Here is a 17,044-nt window from a genome sequence, read left to right as displayed (position 1 = left end):
TGCTTCCGGCCGACGTGTCTCTCAGGAAGAGGAGCGGGTGAGACGACGGCGACATGGCGCCCCCGGCCCCTAGCGGCTCCGGGGAGGTGGACGAGCTGTTCGACGTGAAGAATGCTTTCTACATTGGCAGCTACCAGCAGTGCATCAACGAGGCGCAGCGGGTGAAGGTGCGGCGGCTCCGGGCGCGGGGACGCTGGGGGCGGGGGCGGGGGCGGCGGACGCTGCTTGGTGGCCACGGGTCGCGTGCCGTTTGTAAAAACTGGTCGTCTTCTCGCGGCGTTTTCCCACCACGCGTCCCTTGAGAGCGCAGTGAGGAACGATCCTTGTCCCACAGCAGATCTCAGAGCAGCGACAGATTGCGGTGCTTCTCGCTCAGAGCGCTCACTCTGCGCCCTGGAAGCGTTGGAGTAAGAGCCGTTTCTACCTCTGTGGTAATAATAATTCTCATTTGTCGAGCAGCCCACGCTGTGCCGCCAGACCCTCAATCCCCGTGAAGTAGGGACTGTTGTTTATCCCCATTTTACAGAGGAGAACACTGAGGCACAAGAGAGAAAGAGCTTCCCCGGTGTTAATCCTGCCCCACTAGCCTGGTTATTTCTCCGCAGATGTGTTCGTTCATTTATTCATTCTTTCCTCATTGAGTACCTCTATGGGCCAAGCAGTGGTAAAATAGACAAAACCCCCAGCACTCTCGGAAACCTCAGCCTTGCAAGGGAGGGAGACAGTAGCGGAGTAAATGAAGAAGTCAAGAGGTGGTGTGGTGGAGAGTGGTGGGAATGCGCTTGGCTGGTTGAGAGCTAGGAAATGGTCCTGCATGGCAAGTTCTCGCCTGCCTTCACGGTCTAGCGTTCCAAAGGGGAGCAGGTAAAGAAGCCAGTGAATACATAAGTACACCTTGAGCGCTGTGGGGGTGGGAGGAGATAAAAAGTGCTGGGAATGGAGAAAGGAGGTGCTGCTTCACGTGGTAGTGGTCAGGTCAGGCCGGGGCCTCTGATTGTCATTTGAACCTGAGACTGAACCTCGTGGGGCAGCTGACCCTGTAAATGGCTGCAGAAGTGCTGAGGCAGGGATGAGCTCCGCGTAGTCAAGTCATAAGACGCTGGTGCAGCAGAAGTGGGGCAGGCGTTGGGAAGGTTGGAGAATGAGGTGGGCAGGGCCTTGGGGGGGGTCACAGCTGGGCTTTAGATTTTATTCCAAAGGCACAGGAGGCCACCTAGCAAGGAAGTGGCAGGTGTCTTCACAGAGGCAGCCAGAGAGTTGGGAGGAATTTGGACCCTGAAGTAGAGATGGCTTGCTCTCCGTGCCTCTGGCCTTTGGCGCTGTACCTGAGTTCCCTGAGCATTGTCTGTATAATGGGGATAAAGCCTCAAACAGATTTCAGGAAGTGGTTTGGATTTGTTGAAATAATATTTGCATGATTGTGTGGGTTTTCTGTTGCTGTGGTGACAAATTACCACAAACAACAGGTGAAGACAACACAGACTTATTATGTCACAGTTTTGTAGGTGAGAAGTCCAAAACGGCTCTCATTAGGCTAAAATCAAGTTATCGGCTGGGCTGTATCTTTTCTGGAGGTTTCAGGGGGAGAATCTGCTTCCAAACTCATAAAGATTGAGGACTTTCCACCTGGGGCCACACTTAGCTCCTAGAAGCTTCTCTCTAATCCACAGCCTTGTCTGTGGCCCCCCCATCTCAGAACTAGCCACGAGGTCCTCACACTTGGAATCTCTCGAATTTCCCTTTCTGCATTCCTTCTGTCTGTTCTCTGCTATTAGGGCCTTCTGTGTTAGGCTCTGCCCTCCCAGATAACACAGCATAGTCTCCCCATTTTAGGGTGTGTAACCTTAATTGCAACCGTGAAGTCCCTTTTGTGACGTGACATAAGCTGTTCACAGGTTCCAGGGACTGGTGTGGACATCTCTGGGCAGGATGGGGTGCCTTCTTCAGCTCACCACCACAATTGTATGTGCCTCCTGGCTGGGGTAGTGAGGGCTGTGAGAAGATCGAGACAGACCTGAGCTCAGATTTCGGCTCTGTTACCACGGCTGAGTCACTGCACCTCTCTGAGCCTCAGTTTCCTCTCCTATCAAATGGGAAAAATGACACCTGTCTCATTAGGGTAACTGTGAGATTGAGCATTATACTCGTGTTCCACCTTTTGGCTTCTTTATTTTCTTTTTGCTGACGAAGATTTGCCCTGAGCTAACATCTGTTACCAATCTTCCTCTTTTTGTATGTGAGCCATCACCATAGTGTGGCTGCTGACAGATGAGTGGTATAGGTCCATGCCCAGGAACACCCTGGGCCACTGAAGCAGAGCGTGCCGAACTTAACCATTAGGCCAACGGGGCTGGCCCCACCTTTTGGCTTCTACCGTGTGTCTGTTCTGCTTATGTCATATGATGTGTTCTTTGAGTCTTCTCGTCACAACGTGCAGACTGTAGGCTGCTGCTGAGAGAGAGAATCAGTGTGACCTACGGTACGTAGAGAGTGACTGAAAGTGAAGGTTTAGAAGCCAGATAAGTGGTCACTCTGGCTCAGTCTCTGAGCCTGGGACCTGCACCCTCCTGGGTGATGCAATAAAGATGTGCTGCCACCAAACCAAGATATTCCCCCTGAAGCATCCGGAAGAATGGAGTCCTCTCCCTGCTGAGCCAGTTGATATGATTTAATTCTGGTCCACAGGCCACCTAAACCCTCCTGGGCAGCCTGTACTGAGTTGAATGGTGTCCCTGAACAGATATGTCCACCCAGAACCTGTGAACGTGACTTACTTGGTAAAAGGGTCTTTGCAGGTGTAATTAAGTAGGATCTCTAGATGAAGTCCTCCAGGATTTAGGATGGGCCTTAAGTCCAATGAGAACTGTCCTTCTAAGAGAGGCAGAGAGAGGTTACACAGGCAGAGAAGATGGAGGCAGAAATTGGGGTGATGAGCCACAAGCCAGGGAACGCCCGCAGCCCCGAGAAGCTGGGTGAAGCAAAGAAGGATTCTCCTATAGAGCTGTCGGGAGGAGCCGTGGCCCTGCTGACACCTTGATTTTGGACTTGTGGCCTCCGGATTGTGAGAGAAGTGTGTGTTGTTTTAAGACGCCTCGTTTGTGGTAGTTTGTTGCAGCAGCCCCAGGAGCTCACACAGGCACCATCCGAGGCAGCTCCAGCTAGAACACCTGGTATGTTGGCGCACCATCTCACCGTCAAGAAGTTTCCCCATTTGTCAGACATTTCTGAAGTGCCCACAAGATGGCAGGCAGCGCCCAAGTGTTGGGGACGAAGCACTGAAGAAAGCCTCAGGGAGCTGACCCTCTGGTGTGGTCAGGTGGCTCTCACTGGTCTCCCCAGGCGGTACCCATCATCCTCAGCCCTGGCTGCACCTCCGAGCTGTCTGGGGCACTGTGGGGCCGCTCTGGGGTCAGGCATCTTTGGTGGCATGGGCTTCCTGGCTTTTCTGGTTCTGAGCTCCAAGGTGATTCTGACAAGCTCTTCGGGTTAGAGATCAAAGTGTTCACCTGGTGACATGCATCCGAGTCCCTGGGGCACTCTGTGGACGGGGGTCACTGGGGCTAGCCCTGGAGGGTCTGAATCAGCAGGTCGGGGAGGGGCCCTGGACTGCCTTCCTGACGAGCTCCTGGGCGATCCTGCTGCTGCTGCTGTACAGGGATGGTGCTCGGGGCCCTGCTGCACTCACCCATTGGGAGGCTGACCTCCTGATGACCCAGCCTCGGGCATTGGTCACCCCAGTTTGCACGGAAGTCATGGCATTCAGCAAGGGCCTCTGACCAGTGACAGGCGAGCTGCCAGAGGGGGTCTCACCAGCTCCTTCCAGAACATTTCAGCCCACATTTTAGCCCAACAGACTTGGGGTCCGGGGCCACAGCTGACTGTCAGGTGGACCCAGGACCCGCTCTGTGCCCCCGTCACCTCTTGGCAGGGAGGGCAGTAGGTTTTTGGTCTGTTTAAAGCAGGGCCTCTCATCAGCTGCACTGTAAACTGGCTATTCCCAGAGGCAGCTCTGAGCCCAGCAGGAGGAAGGTGTCACAGGGAGGAGGGACCTTCAGGCAGCTGAGCATCCTGCACTGCAGGCGTGTGGGCAGATGCTCAGTCGCAGTAAGACAGGCGCTGCTGTGGGCCTTGGGTTCGTGGCCTGTCTCCCCTGTGGTGTCAAGCGGCTCCGTGGTCCTCCATGAAGTGCAGGCTCTGGCTCCCAGTCTGCACGCCACAGCCTCACTCACCAGGGGTGGGCTCTCACCAAGCCACACAGCTTCTGGCCCGGACTCCATGAGCCTTCTTCCTTTCCTGCCTCTGGTCGGCCTGCCTTGGTGGGTTTTGATCTCCCACCCAGATCACTCCCAAACAGATCACTCCTGCCTGCAGAACCAGCCCGGAGTCCGCTCCCGGCTTGTCTGGTGTGTGCACACGCCACCGTCTGTGTCCCATTCCTTGTTAGAACAGACCGTGCTGGGCCTGCCGTCTGCAGTTGTCTTGCAGAGCAGTTTGCCTCGGTACCCACAGGTCTGCTGCTTTCTTTTTCCCCACTGCATCGTGTTCCCCAGTGGGGACCTGCTTGCTGTTTATGTAGCTCTCCGCTGCTGCCTGACATTTGGGTCCCTTCCGACTTTCTCCTGTGCCAGCAAGCATCCTTGCACTTGCCTCTTCTGTTTCCAATGTGTCTCCTCACCCCTCCCCCCCCAGCAGCTGTGGTACAAACGGGCTCGAGCTCTCCCGCCCCAGGGAGACGCACGTTTCACTGCCAGTTACTGTGGGCTGAAACATGACTGTTGAGGGAAACTGTGGAGGTTCCAGCATCTCCTGTAGTGGCCCCTGGTCGGTATGTCTGTCCTTGTTATTACATCTCCCAGACACTCTTCTCTCTCAGGCTGTTTGAGGGGGTCCTGAGCATCTGCACGTGGGGTCTCAGGGATGCCTCAGCAGTCCTGTGGGGTCATTGGTGGTGCTTGTTTTACAGATGGGGAGCTGAGGCTCAGAGTTGCCTCTGGGACCCAAAGCCACCCCAGTCCCTCATGGCTTCCCACTATATTCAGCTCCCACCGAGAGCTGCCGTTTGTCTCTTTTTTTATTGAAGGTGGTGTGAGGACCCCAGGCAGGTCGCCCTTATTTAGAAGACCCCATGTTGTAAATCATGGCCAGATCCCCAGCCTGGCCATCAAGGCTAGAGCAAGCCATTGGGACCCTGTGGCAAGGCTGGCCTGTATTGGACTGGGGCCAGGAGCCAGGCTTCTTGTCCTCGGTCTCCCTTGACATGGGAGGAGGATGCATTCACCACCCTCACCACCCTCCACCCTGAGGCTGAGGAGAAGAAGGCATGGTGCCTGGGAATCTGGTTCTCAGCCTCCTGGGAGGGCAGTCCTGTGTACCCCCAACTGTGGGGCTCTAGACTCTGTCCCTGTGTGGACAGACCATCTCTCTGTGTACTTTTCCCGGCCCCCTGGTTTAGAGGCTGTTGGAGTGGCAACTCCAACATGGCCAGCCCTCTTCCCATGTCACTTTCCTCTCCCAGCCCCCAGGTGGCCTGTCCCAGTGCCCCCAAGTTCTCTGGGCCGAGCTGCTCTATCTATGCCCACCCTCCCAGGTACTGCAGGGCCTCCCAGGGAGTGGGCCAGCACCCTGGGGCATCACCCAAAGCTGTTCTCCCAAGGGAGGGTCTCCTGCCTGCCTGCAGCTTTCTGGGAGCTTCCTCACAGGCCCACAGTGAACATTGTGTGAGATCACCTCGCTCCAACTCCTCGGCTCTGTGCGATGGCTGGGCCGAGGGGGCGTGGTCCGTGGACCATGTCCCTGAGGTCTTGCCTGGCCCCAGGCAGCCGAGCTGAGCTCTCTCAAAAAGGTCCTTCTCCTGGGACAAGGCAGGCTCTCTGAGTGAGGCCGATCTTCCTCTCTTTTGTTTGTCATGTTTAATGAGTATTTGGGAACAAAAACAGGGTAGGAGCAAGTTGCATGGAATTATTTGTTACAGAAAGCAAAGTCCCCTTTGCACATCTCCACCTGGGTCTTATCTGTTGGTAGCGTCAGCCAGCCCAGGCCTGTTTGCTCTGCTCTTACAAACCCAGTCACCAAGGCACATCCCCCAGTGTCCTTGGATCATGCAGATGTTGAGCAGCTTCTGCTGTGACTCGCTGCCCCCTGCGCTCCTTCACCCTGGCCTCTCGCCATGTGGCTGGAACAGAGGCAGCACTTTTGGCGCTGTCCCTCACCTGGACAAATGGGGGTGACCATTGAGCTTCCTTCTCGGGGTGGTGTTGGGGTGGCACAACATCAGGCACCCAGCATGCTGCATGCCCTCAGCTGAGGCTGCTCTCCTGCCCCCAAGGTCACAGGCAGCTGAGAGCGAGGGCCGGGACTCAGGCCCAGACTCGGCCCAGGAAGCTGCCTGCTCCTGGCCTCTGAGGGCCTGTCCTGCCTCTGTTTCTACAGCCATCGAGCGTGGAGAGAGATGTGGAAAGGGATGTCTTCCTGTACAGAGCATACCTCGCACAGGTGAGTGTGGGCCCGTGACCGTGCCCAGGGCCACCAACACCCTGGGACAGGAGAGTAAGGAACAGAGTGCTGGGAGGGGGCGTGGACAGCAGAAAAAGGAGGGCAGAGTCCAGCGACCATGAGCAGCCAGTGTGGCCACCACAAGGAGGTGACTGTGTCGCTGAGGTCCTGGACCACCAGGCCAGAGAGCTAGTGTGAAATTTTTCACTTTTATCTTTTTACGTAATCAGATTTTGTTTGTTTAGTACAGTTTCAAGTTTACAGAATAGTCAAGCAGATAGTAAAGAGAATTCCGTATACCCTCCCCCCACACCCTCCATAGGCAGTTTCTCTTATTAGCATCTTAGGTTGGCGGGGTATTTTTGTTATGATCGATGCACCATTGACCCTGATGTTAACTAGAGTCTCCAGTTTAGACACTGGGGGTTTTTAAACGCAGCTTCACCCTGGAATACGGTGAGAGTACATTTGTGTGTTCTAGAAATGCAGAGAGGACTGAGCTGTGCCTCACCCCAGTTCCCCCCAGGCCCACAGTATGGGTGGGGCTGCCAGCCTCCTGCCTGCCTTGTCCCCCAGCTGCAGGCCTGGAACTGCAACCTGTCCTGGGCACACGGCTCTGCAGCTGCCCCACCTCACATCTGGGCTCCAGTGGCTTCCGGGGGCTCTTCACACCTTTCCTTTTGTGGAGCTTTCTGGAGCCTGACAGGACTCCCCACCCCCTGCCCCTGAGGGTGAAGCCCAGCCCAGATAGTGTGTGTGGCCCAGAATCTCCTTGGAATGTGTTCATACATATGTATTTCTGTATATACATTTTTAAAAAACGAATACCTGTGCATGGTAGTAAAAACACTGAAACTGCCTAGAAAGAAAGGCAGTGAGAAATGGGCCCCTAACTCCAGTTCCCCTCCAGGAGGTAGCCACCCGCCTCAGTTCTGGATGTCAGCAGGGAGGGCCTCTGTCATGGGATGTGTTTTCTGCTCTATAGAAGCACATACCCAGACTTCCTGCCTCCAGGTGACCCTTCCTCCCCCCACCCAGAGCTGGTGGGACCCTCACCCTGTCACCTCACCACCACTGGGGTGGGTCACTGGGGTCTCCGGCTAGAGCAGTGGCAGGCAGTGTGGTCTGAAGTCTGTGCCGGCTTCCACAGTGTGCTGCAGCGAGGCTGGCACCAGGCAGCCTCAGGGGTCCCTGGGGGTGGTGGGCCTCCTGCAGCCCAGGGAGGGCAGGGTGAGTTTTGCCTGGCACACCAGGGCTGCGCATCCACCAGGTGATGCTGGAGCTCTGATAAGCCCTCGTGTTCCTGGGGGCTGAGGATGTATACATCCCATGGCGGGGTGTGGCATGGGGCTGACAGCTTGCTTGTCTTGACTGCAGAGGAAGTATGGTGTGGTCCTGGATGAGATCAAGCCTTCCTCGGCCCCTGAACTCCAAGCTGTGCGCATGTTTGCTGAGTACCTGGCCAGCGACAGCCAGAGGTGAGGATGGAGGGTCCTGGCGGGATGTCCCTCCTTCCCACCCCTCACCTCCCTGAACCTCAGTTTCCCTCACCTGTACAGTGGGGGTCAGTACGGACCCTGCTTCAGAGAGGTCTTGGGGGGATCATAGATAAGGACATGTGTGCAGATGCTCTCGGGGACTGTGAGGGGCTCAGTGTTGCCAAGAGGGCCTCTCTCAACACACAGGGCAGATACCCTCCACTGCTTACCCCAGGCCCTTGGTCCGTCCAGGGAGGCAGTGGCTGCACCACCTGCGGATCCTCTCCCTAGGAGGAGGGCCCAGGTGGAGGGTGGGCAGGGACATGCCGTGTCCTCACCCTGAGCCACAGACCAGCAGTTGTCAAATTCGTGAGGCCGATGGCCAGGGGAGGTGGGGGTTTGCATGGCTGTTCCCTGGCCAGCGAGATGCTTGCCCAGATGCACGTGAGCTCACACCTCTGCAGGTGGGAGCCATGCGACCCTGCCTCACCTTTGCATGGAGCACCAGCATGACCCAGCAGGCTCTGTGGACCCTCTGCACTTCCGTTTCCCTCATCCCCGGGATGGGGCTGGGATTGGGGAGGTAAAACACTCCCCAGAAGGCGGCTGGGATAGGACAACAGCACAGCCCACAGCAGGGACATACTCTGCTCTGTGGGCTGACCCCTGTCCCTGACCCAGGACCCCACCACCACCCTGGGCCATCCCTCACGGCACCAAGAAATCTCACAGAGGAGCCTTCCCCGTCTCTCCCCTGCGGAGCTTCTGAGACCGGGCTGTGGTCCCGACTGTGCCGACGGCATGCTTCCCCCGTGGGCTGCTGCAGCTGTGTGTGGGTCCCAAGTGTGGGTCAGACTGTGCTGTGAGCTCCTTCTGCCACAGAGTCTGAAGCTCAGGGTTTACTTGTGAGCAGTTGCAGCTGAATGGGGGCCCCTGAAAGACATGTCCGTTTCCGGCCCCCACAAGCTGTGAACATGACCTCCACTGGGAGTGGGGTCTTGGCAGATAGAGGTAGTTAAGGATCTTGAGCTCATCCTGGATGTAGGTTGGGCCCGAAATCTAGTGATCAGGGTCTTCATAAGAGGCAGAAGAGGGGAAGACACAGAGAAGAGGTCATGTGAGGACAGAGGCAGAGACCGGGGTGACGTAGACACAAGCTAAGGGACTCTGAGGACTGTGCACCACCAGAAGCCGGGAGAGGCCTGGGACGGATTCCCCCTAGGGCCCTCCGAGGGGCCAGCCCCGCCCACACCCTGGGCTTAGACTTCTGGCCTCCGGACTGTGAGAGAAGAAACTCCCGTTGTTTTAATCCCTGCTGGCTCGCCATGCTTTGTGATGGCAGCCCCAGGACACTAAGATATATGGCCTCCTGAGGCCATCGTTTCTCCTGCCTCACACTTCACTAGCCACGGTGACAAACCCCATTGCCCTTTGAAAGGGGAGGGAACCTGGGCGCCCTCTGGGAGCAGTGGCTGCTGTGACAGGAAAGAACCCACAGGAAGCACAGGGCACAGGGCAGGAGCTCAGCAAAGCAGAGCAGCTCAAGGTGCGTCCATCCCAGCAGCATAACCTGCTGCCACACACAGACAGGCAAGCAGGTAGAGAAAGTTCCAGAGCCTGTGAGCGTAACTACGACATGTCCCAGTGACAGTGTGTGACACTGACATCACAGTGACAGTAGCAGGCAGTGTGTGCGCACCCTTCGTGCCAGGAACCAGGCAGGGGGCTCTGTGAGGTGGCCATGGAGGCTCCTCAGGCCAAGCCTGTGCTGTACTCTGTACGCAGTCCCGCCTCGCAGAGTGGGAAACGGGCTCAGATTTGAAGTCATTTGTCCATCAGGCACCTCCTTGGTGGGCACAGAGACAGTGACAGGCGTGTCCCTCCCCTCTAGGGGCCCTCAGACACAGGCATTTGGCCAACAGCCCCCAGAAACCCACACGACACGTACGCATTTGTGGAGACTGTGAACCCTGAACAGCAGCTTTTGTCTCGTGGTGACGCGGGGCCCGGCCTTTGCCTCCTTTCTTTCATCAACTGCTCTGCAGCCCTTTGAAACCAGGGGTCTTGGCTCCATTTTCCAGCTAAGTGGACCGTGGCTTGGGTGTCCTGTGACCTGTGGAGGTTCCCTGGTTGGTCCTTGGCCAAGCCTGGACTCCAGGCTGGCCACTGGCTCTCAGCCTCCAGCCCAGCACGCTGCCCACTTCCTGGGAGCAGCCAGCACGCGAGGCTCTGGAACACAGGGCAGCTGCCCTGGCAGTGGGGCATCCTCCGGCCCTGGGTACCCAGGCCCACACACTGACCTTGGAAGGTTGGGAGCCTCCACAGGGACCACCAGCCTTCTCAGGAAGGTGACGATGTCCTGCTGTGACACCCACCTGGGTAGCCTCACATCCCTGCGGAGGTGCCCCTGGCAGGTCATCCCGTCCCTTCACATCCAGGGGTGGTGTGGCACCAGTCCCTGAGCACTGAGGCCTGGGGGACTTGAGGCCCAGGCAGTCGTTTGTGCTGCTTCATGGGCAGAGCCAGGTGTGGCCCCTCCTGCACTGCATCTCCCAGCCCCTCTTCTCTCGACCTTGATTTCCTGGTCTCTTTGGGGATAAGAAGTAGCTTGGGGGAAGGTGACAAGGCTGACACCCAGTGGGGCTTGACAGAGACAGCTGGACCCATTCTGCTCCCTGCTGCTGTGTGTCCCTGGAGGCTTGACTTGCCCTCTCTGAGCCTATCTGTTCCCATGGGGGTGAGGTCCATCTCCCACTCCCAGCTGTGGGCCCTAAGCAGCCATGTCTTACAGGGATGTGATTGTTGCCGAGCTGGACCGGGAGATGAGCAGGAGCGTAGACGTGACCAACACCACCTTCCTGCTGATGGCTGCCTCCATCTACTTCCATGACCAGAACTCGGACGCGGCCCTGCGCGCCCTGAACCAAGGGGACAGCCTGGAGTGGTGAGTGTGCGCCCTGCACCAGGGGCACGGCCTGGAGGGTTGAGTGTCTGCCCTGCAGCAGGGGGCGACCTGGAGGGTGAGTGTCCGCCCTGCACCAGGGGGCTGGCCTGGAGGGTGAGTGTCCGCCCTGCACCAGGGGGATGGCCTGGAGGGTTGAATGTCTGCCCTGCAGCAGGGGGCGGCCTGGAGTGGTGAGTGTCCGCCCTGCACCAGGGGGTGGCGTGGAGGGGTGATTGGTCCCTCTGGTCTCCAGGATGCTCAGGGCCTGCTCAGCCGTCGTCCTGGGGACAGTGAGGGGGCTACTATGAGAGACGGGGTGGGGGCAAAACCTCCCGTTTGGGCTGCAGCTCTTGTTCTCGGTCCAGGGGACACTTCTTTCGGCGTGGCTGGGCCGCTGCTCCAAGGACACAGTGCCCGGGGCTGAAAACCCTCTGTTCCCAAGGGCCCAGCAGAAAGCACCTTTGTCTCTGCCCAGGGTTTCTGTAGCCCCTTCCCCTATGAAGCCTTGTGTTTCTCTGCCCTGGGCCCTGGGCTTTCCATGTGCTTCCCAGATGCCCCAGGCCCTCTCCTGAGGCCGGCCCTCATTCAAGGCACTCCAAGGCTAGGGTGCTGGAGCCCACGCAGTGTTCAGTCAGCTCCACTCACCATCCCAGGAGGTGACTCTGGGCCAGCACTGTGTCCAGGGCTCCAGCCGCAGAGGGCATAGCCTCCCTCCCCCATGAACTCTGGTTCCTGCCCTTGCTTGGTTAGTTGGTCACCACACCCTCCTTGTGTATCTTTATGTTGCCCGCAATCCTGAAGGGGATTTGCAGCAGCTTAGAGACAGGCATGGTGCATGGCTGATGAGGCAGTGGGCCTCACAAGTGTTTCTCATGCTCCTACCTTGGGTGGTCTGGGTGTTGGGTTACATTCCTATGGGAAAACCTGGGAACAAGCAGCCACAATATTATTGGGCAGTCACGGCCACCTGGGCTCGAGAGGGAAGCAGTGGATGTGGGAACTGAAGGGGGTGAGTGGCTGTCTCCTATGCAGCACTTCATCTGTGACCGAATTTGGAAGGCGGAGTGGGGTGGGGCTGTAAATATGATGGCCAGCTGAGGAGTGGGTAGGGAGCAGGCCATGGGCCTGGAGTCCCTGCCCTAGGGACCCCACAGGAGCTCCTGGCCTGAGCGTGCTCAGCGGTGACAGGCAGGAGTGAGGTTCCCAGGAAGCACTGGGGAGCTCAGCACAGCAAGGAAGCCCAGGTCTGAGTCTGGCTCTGCGGGGTCAGTGGTCAGCCTCAGTATCCCCCTCTGCAAGGCTGGGCTGGTGGCCCAAGCACTCATAGGAATGTTCCAGAAGGTGGTGCCCACACGGAGTGAATATCTGGTGGGAGAGTAAATTGGGGAGGGGGTCTGCTGACTGCCCGCCCTGTCCCACAGCATGGCCATGACGGTGCAGATCCTGCTGAAGCTGGACCGCCTGGACCTCGCCCGGTAAGCCCCTCCCTACCTGTCACCACCTCGGGACGCTGTGCCATGGCTCATGCATTGGGGTTGTCTGAGCAACGGCCAGGCTGTGTTGGGACCCCATGTTCTCTGGAAGTTGGGCCCCTGTCTATGAGGGGGCACTCGGCATGAGGACCATCCCTGAGCCTTCCCCCTGGCCCAGAGCATCGATGCCACGATTGTCTCTGGTTATTTCATTCCGGTCCATTGGGGTGATGCGCTGATGTTTACCTGCCCTTCCCTGCAGGGTGTTGCCGGGACAAGGGGCTTCACTTTCCTTTTGTGAGTTTCAGTGACTTCAGTTTCCTTTTGTGAGGCAGGCGTAGCGGGACCTGTCCCGTGGGGTTGGGGTGGGCTTCATCACTGTGTAGCTGTCGATCAGGGGCAGCTGGGGCGGGGCCCAAGGTTCTAGGGAGTCGTGGGCAAGCAGGGCTGTGTGTGCCTGGTGAGCAGGGAACTCAGGCTAGGCCCCTCAGCACCTTTCTTCCTCTCCTCTCTACCCCCAGGAAGGAGCTGAAGAAAATGCAGGACCAGGACGAGGACGCCACACTCACCCAGCTGGCCACTGCCTGGGTTAACCTGGCCATGGTGAGCCCCTAGGTTGCTCGGGGAGATGGGGGCAGGAGCATCTGGGAGGTGGGAGGTGCCCCCTTGCGCCCAGTACTGGCTGCTCCTGTGGGGAGAGTGCAGGTGAAGGCTTCCATGATAATGCTGGACCTCCTGCTTCCTTTGGGGCCAGTCCCCCAGAGGAGTCCAGCCCAGGGCACCCCTGGCACATGTCCTGCCTCATTCAGCCTCAGCCCCATTCCAGGATTCTTGTAGCTGAGTGGCTTGGCCAGAGCCACAGTGAATGGACTGGGGGGCTCTAGAACCTGACTCGGCAGGCCTTTCCCCACATGCCCTTTGGGGCCCCCTGAGCCTGCCAGCCTGGCAGTGCTGCCCTCCTCTGGGGTCTAGCCCTGGTCTTGGCTGCTGCTCAGCTTGCTCTCTGAGCTTCTGGCACAGAGCGGGTACCGGTGTCCCCCTCACGCCTTCCCCCATGCCCAGCCCCCACTCCCCCCACATGCCTAGTTCACCCCAATCTCCTGGCAACATCCCCTTTTTAGGCTTTTAGCACTTGGCTTCCTTTCTGAGTAATTCTTTTGTACGGGGCTTTTAAAATGTGCTCCCCATCCGTACGCGTCAACACTGTCCTTGGGGGGCCGAGGCCTCACTCAGGCTGTTTTCCAGTACCCGTCCGGTTTAGTGGGACAAACCCTGGCAGCTTTCTCTGGTAGCCTTGCATTTTGTCACAAGTACATCTTGGTCTCAAGCTCTCTTGCAAGTGTACCACTGCATCTTTAGCCGGCAGACAGAACCTTCTACTCAGAGCCCAGGTTGTTGGGGTCAGGGTTGCTGGTCACAGAGCGAGGCCACACCTGATGGGCCGTCTGACCCATTGGTCCCAGCTTGGGCCTTGGCCCGGCCACCGGTGCACAGATTCTCCATCTGGAAGCCGAGGCTTCTGCGTCTGTAAATGGAGGGCTTGGGGAGCCGGGTGTGCGGTGGCTGTGTGCTGTCTTGGTCCCTTCAGCACAGCACGGGCTGTACCGGGGTCTCTGCGGGGAAAGGGACAGTGTCCGAGGAGTGCCTTCTGTGGGCTGCCCAGGCCAGGGTTGTCTCCACAAAGTGTGAGATTCCTCTGTGAGGGAGCAGGCAGGGGTAGGGCCAGGCAGCAGGATGACGAACAGTGATGTCAGAGCTATCCCCACAGGGTGGTGAGAAGCTGCAGGATGCCTACTACATCTTCCAGGAGATGGCAGACAAGTGCTCGTCCACCCTGCTGCTGCTCAACGGGCAGGCAGCCTGCCACATGGCCCAGGGCCGGTGGGAGGCTGCCGAGGGTGTGCTGCAGGAGGCGCTGGACAAGGTATGGGCACCCCGGGGCTCCTAGAGTGGGGACAGCAGGTGACTGGGCTTGCTGCAGAGGCACACGGGCCGATGGAGATGGACGGAAACAGGTGTGGCAGAGATCCCACGGGCCTGCCATGTGGCCACACGTGGATTTTAATGCTGAATCGGCTGAGAATTGGTGTTGCAAACGAAAATCCCGATTCCAGCTTCTCTTATTTGGAAAATGGGAGGATCCCATCAGCCTGGGCCTCAGTTGGCCTGAGCTGAGGGAACACACGTGTCCCGTGCTCTCCTTGTTGTCACTTTGACTGCCTGGCCCTGTACTTGGAAGAGACGCCCACTGTTCACATACAAGGGGAGAGCCAGCTGCAGATGGGAAGTGTTGCCTGTCCCCATCCTTGTTGAGAAGAGGGACCCAGAGTGCCTCCGTCTTGGGGCAGCCATGGTTGTCTTCTCCTAACCAACATCTGAGGTCTTTTACGTTATTTTTATAATCAGAGAAGCCATCAAAGCTTTTTTCGTTTTTGGAAAACATTTTTTGATGTAATGAGAAATTGACACTGGTAGGAAGTTTTCTCCTTGTTCATCTCTTCCAGGGGCCGAGTTATCAAAAGGTTGTTTGCAGAGCCTGGACAGGCCAAGGGGCATTAGTTGGGTGCTCCTACAGGCTGGTGTCCTCAGGCCGCTCCCATGGAGCTACCTCATGCTGCCAGGGTGCCCTGTGCTGGCAGGGGGAGGTTGGGTCTCCACAGAGAAGGGCAGCCATAGGTGGAGCCAGGTCCGTGCAGGAGGCCAGGGTCCATGCAGCCCCTTGAGCCCATGGCACCTTGCATCCTGGGTGATGCATCTCTGCCCTGAGTGCCCAAGTGGGGCTCTGCCTGGCATCCCTGCCTTGTGGGCACTAGGGGCTCTGGCTGGGACTCCTGGCCAAGGCAGTGTCTGGGTGGTTCCCAGGGTTTCCTGTGCCTCAGAGCCTGGTATGAATGGGCAGAATGAGGTCACCGCCTGGAGGTTCTGGTGATTTCCTGGCAGCTTCTTGCCAAGTTCCCTAGGGAAGAGGCAGGGTGGGTGGGGTCTGCCCGTGGCCTCTGACCTGCTCACCGCAGCAGGAGGAAGAGGTTGGCTAGAGCGAGTCTGCGATAGCACAGAGGCTGCCTTGCGCTGGGCTTTGTTAGTTTGAGATCTGTGTGATGAATCCACTCCTCCCGAATTGCAGTAAGCGAGGGACTCTGTCCCGGCCTGGTCTGTGGATGAGACCAGGCGCTCAGAGGGGAAGCAGCTGCGTGTGGAAGTGGGAGAGGCTGTGGGCCCTCCATACTACACTGCCTCCCGTGTCAGAAGGGAGGGCCCTGAGGTCATGGCCTTGCAGAGCAGCCAGTATGGGTCTTGCAGCCCCGCCCTGCCTCACTCCTGAGGGTGTGACCTTGTGCAGGTCATGTCCCCACCCCAGGGCAGCAGGGCACGTCATCCTGCTCGAGATGGGCCCATGGAGGAGCTGACCCTCCCTGCCTGGTGTCCCCCTGTGTTTTCAGGACAGTGGCCACCCAGAGACGCTGATCAACCTCATTGTCCTGTCGCAGCACCTTGGCAAGCCCCCCGAGGTAGGGCCCCCAGCCTGGTGCAGGAGGGCTTTCTGGCCCTCACAGTACCAGCCTGGGGTGGGCAGGGGTCTCCGGTGTGGTGCTGGCTCCAGGGGAAACCTGGGGCCTCAGAGTCAGGACTTCAGGGTTGGCCTGGGGTTGGGGCAACTCTTCCCATGAGTGGGTCCAGGGCTGCTCCCGTGGGTCCTGAGGATGAGTAGGCTGAGGCTGGGAGGGCGCTTGGGCTGAGACCCGGCCTGTGCCACCTTATGGTGGAGGGGGTTGACAACAGGACAGAGAATAGGGGCCCAAGGGAGCAGTTCTGGTGAGCCCACCTCATCTGAGGGTGGAGTGGGAGGATGTTGCGATGCTGCTCTGTTTAGGTGACTGGCCCAGCTGGCCCAGGGCCCTCCCCAGGGCTTCATGACAGTCACCTGTCCTTTACCGAAGGACCCTCCCTCCCCCCAGCAGCCTTAGGGCTGGGGTGGTGCAGGACAGATAGGACCACCCTCCCACTCGCCCCAGAAACAGCACTGGACCACCAGTTTCTGTGTCAGGCGCTGTTCCAAGTGGCGCTTTCCCGCATCCTGCTAGTTCTCTCTCATCAGCCTGATTCCAGGGTGGGTGATGGAGGGAATGTGGGGAGACCAGGCCGCTGCCTGGGGTCAGCTGGGTGGCCCTTGTCCCACCCCTGCCCTTCAGGTCAAAGCCACTGTGGGGTCCCTGTATTCAACTAACCTGGTCTCATCATCCCCCACAGGTGACAAACCGCTACCTGTCCCAGCTGAAGGACTCCCACAGGTCCCACCCCTTCATCAAGGAGTACCAGGCCAAGGTGAGTTCGTGTAGGTGCCCATCTCCGAGCCCCAGACCCCCAGGCCTAGCCCAGGAAGGTCCGGAACTCGGGCCTGGCTCACGTGTTCTCTCCCCTATTCATGTTGAAGGAAAACGACTTTGACCGGCTGGTGCTGCAGTACGCCCCCAGCGCCTGAGGCCCAGATGCACTTCCCAAGCCTGGGGCGGTGAGGCCGGGCCACTCTGCCCTCCCTGTTAGGCACCTGCCCTCGACTGCCTGTCCTCTCCTCCTCCTCTCCTCTGCTCTGGCCAGAGGCAGAGGCTGCCCAGCCCCACCCCGTGCTGTCAATAAATGTCTCCACTAGGGTACCCCCA

At 58.4% G+C, this 17,044-nt stretch overlaps 1 protein-coding gene across 1 annotated transcript; it reads left to right on the top strand.

The window, feature by feature from the left end:
* Positions 1 to 14: 14 nt before the first annotated feature.
* Positions 15 to 17,044, top strand: COPE (COPI coat complex subunit epsilon). The gene is made up of 10 exons (XM_070586690.1): positions 15 to 167; positions 6,430 to 6,492; positions 7,870 to 7,970; positions 10,762 to 10,914; positions 12,336 to 12,389; positions 12,908 to 12,989; positions 14,155 to 14,310; positions 15,827 to 15,895; positions 16,635 to 16,709; positions 16,819 to 17,044. Exons 1-10 carry the CDS (start codon positions 54 to 56, stop codon positions 16,864 to 16,866), a joined length of 915 nt encoding a protein of 304 aa, XP_070442791.1. The 5' UTR covers positions 15 to 53; the 3' UTR covers positions 16,867 to 17,044.

Source organism: Equus przewalskii, chromosome 20 (genome assembly GCF_037783145.1).
Source record: "Equus przewalskii isolate Varuska chromosome 20, EquPr2, whole genome shotgun sequence".
NCBI classification, from domain to species: Eukaryota; Metazoa; Chordata; class Mammalia; order Perissodactyla; family Equidae; genus Equus; species Equus przewalskii.
The sequence above is the reverse complement of the archived record's forward strand: the minus strand, read 5'-3'. Positions and strand labels throughout refer to the sequence as shown.

Coding starts and splice junctions, on each gene's coding strand:
- COPE (XM_070586690.1), top strand. CDS start 54: ATGGCGCCCCCGGCCCCTAGCGGCTCCGGGGAGGTGGACGAGCTGTTC. Junction 10,915..12,335: donor CAAGGGGACAGCCTGGAGTG/GTGAGTGTGCGC, acceptor CCTGTCCCACAG/CATGGCCATGACGGTGCAGA. Junction 12,990..14,154: donor CCTGGGTTAACCTGGCCATG/GTGAGCCCCTAG, acceptor CTATCCCCACAG/GGTGGTGAGAAGCTGCAGGA.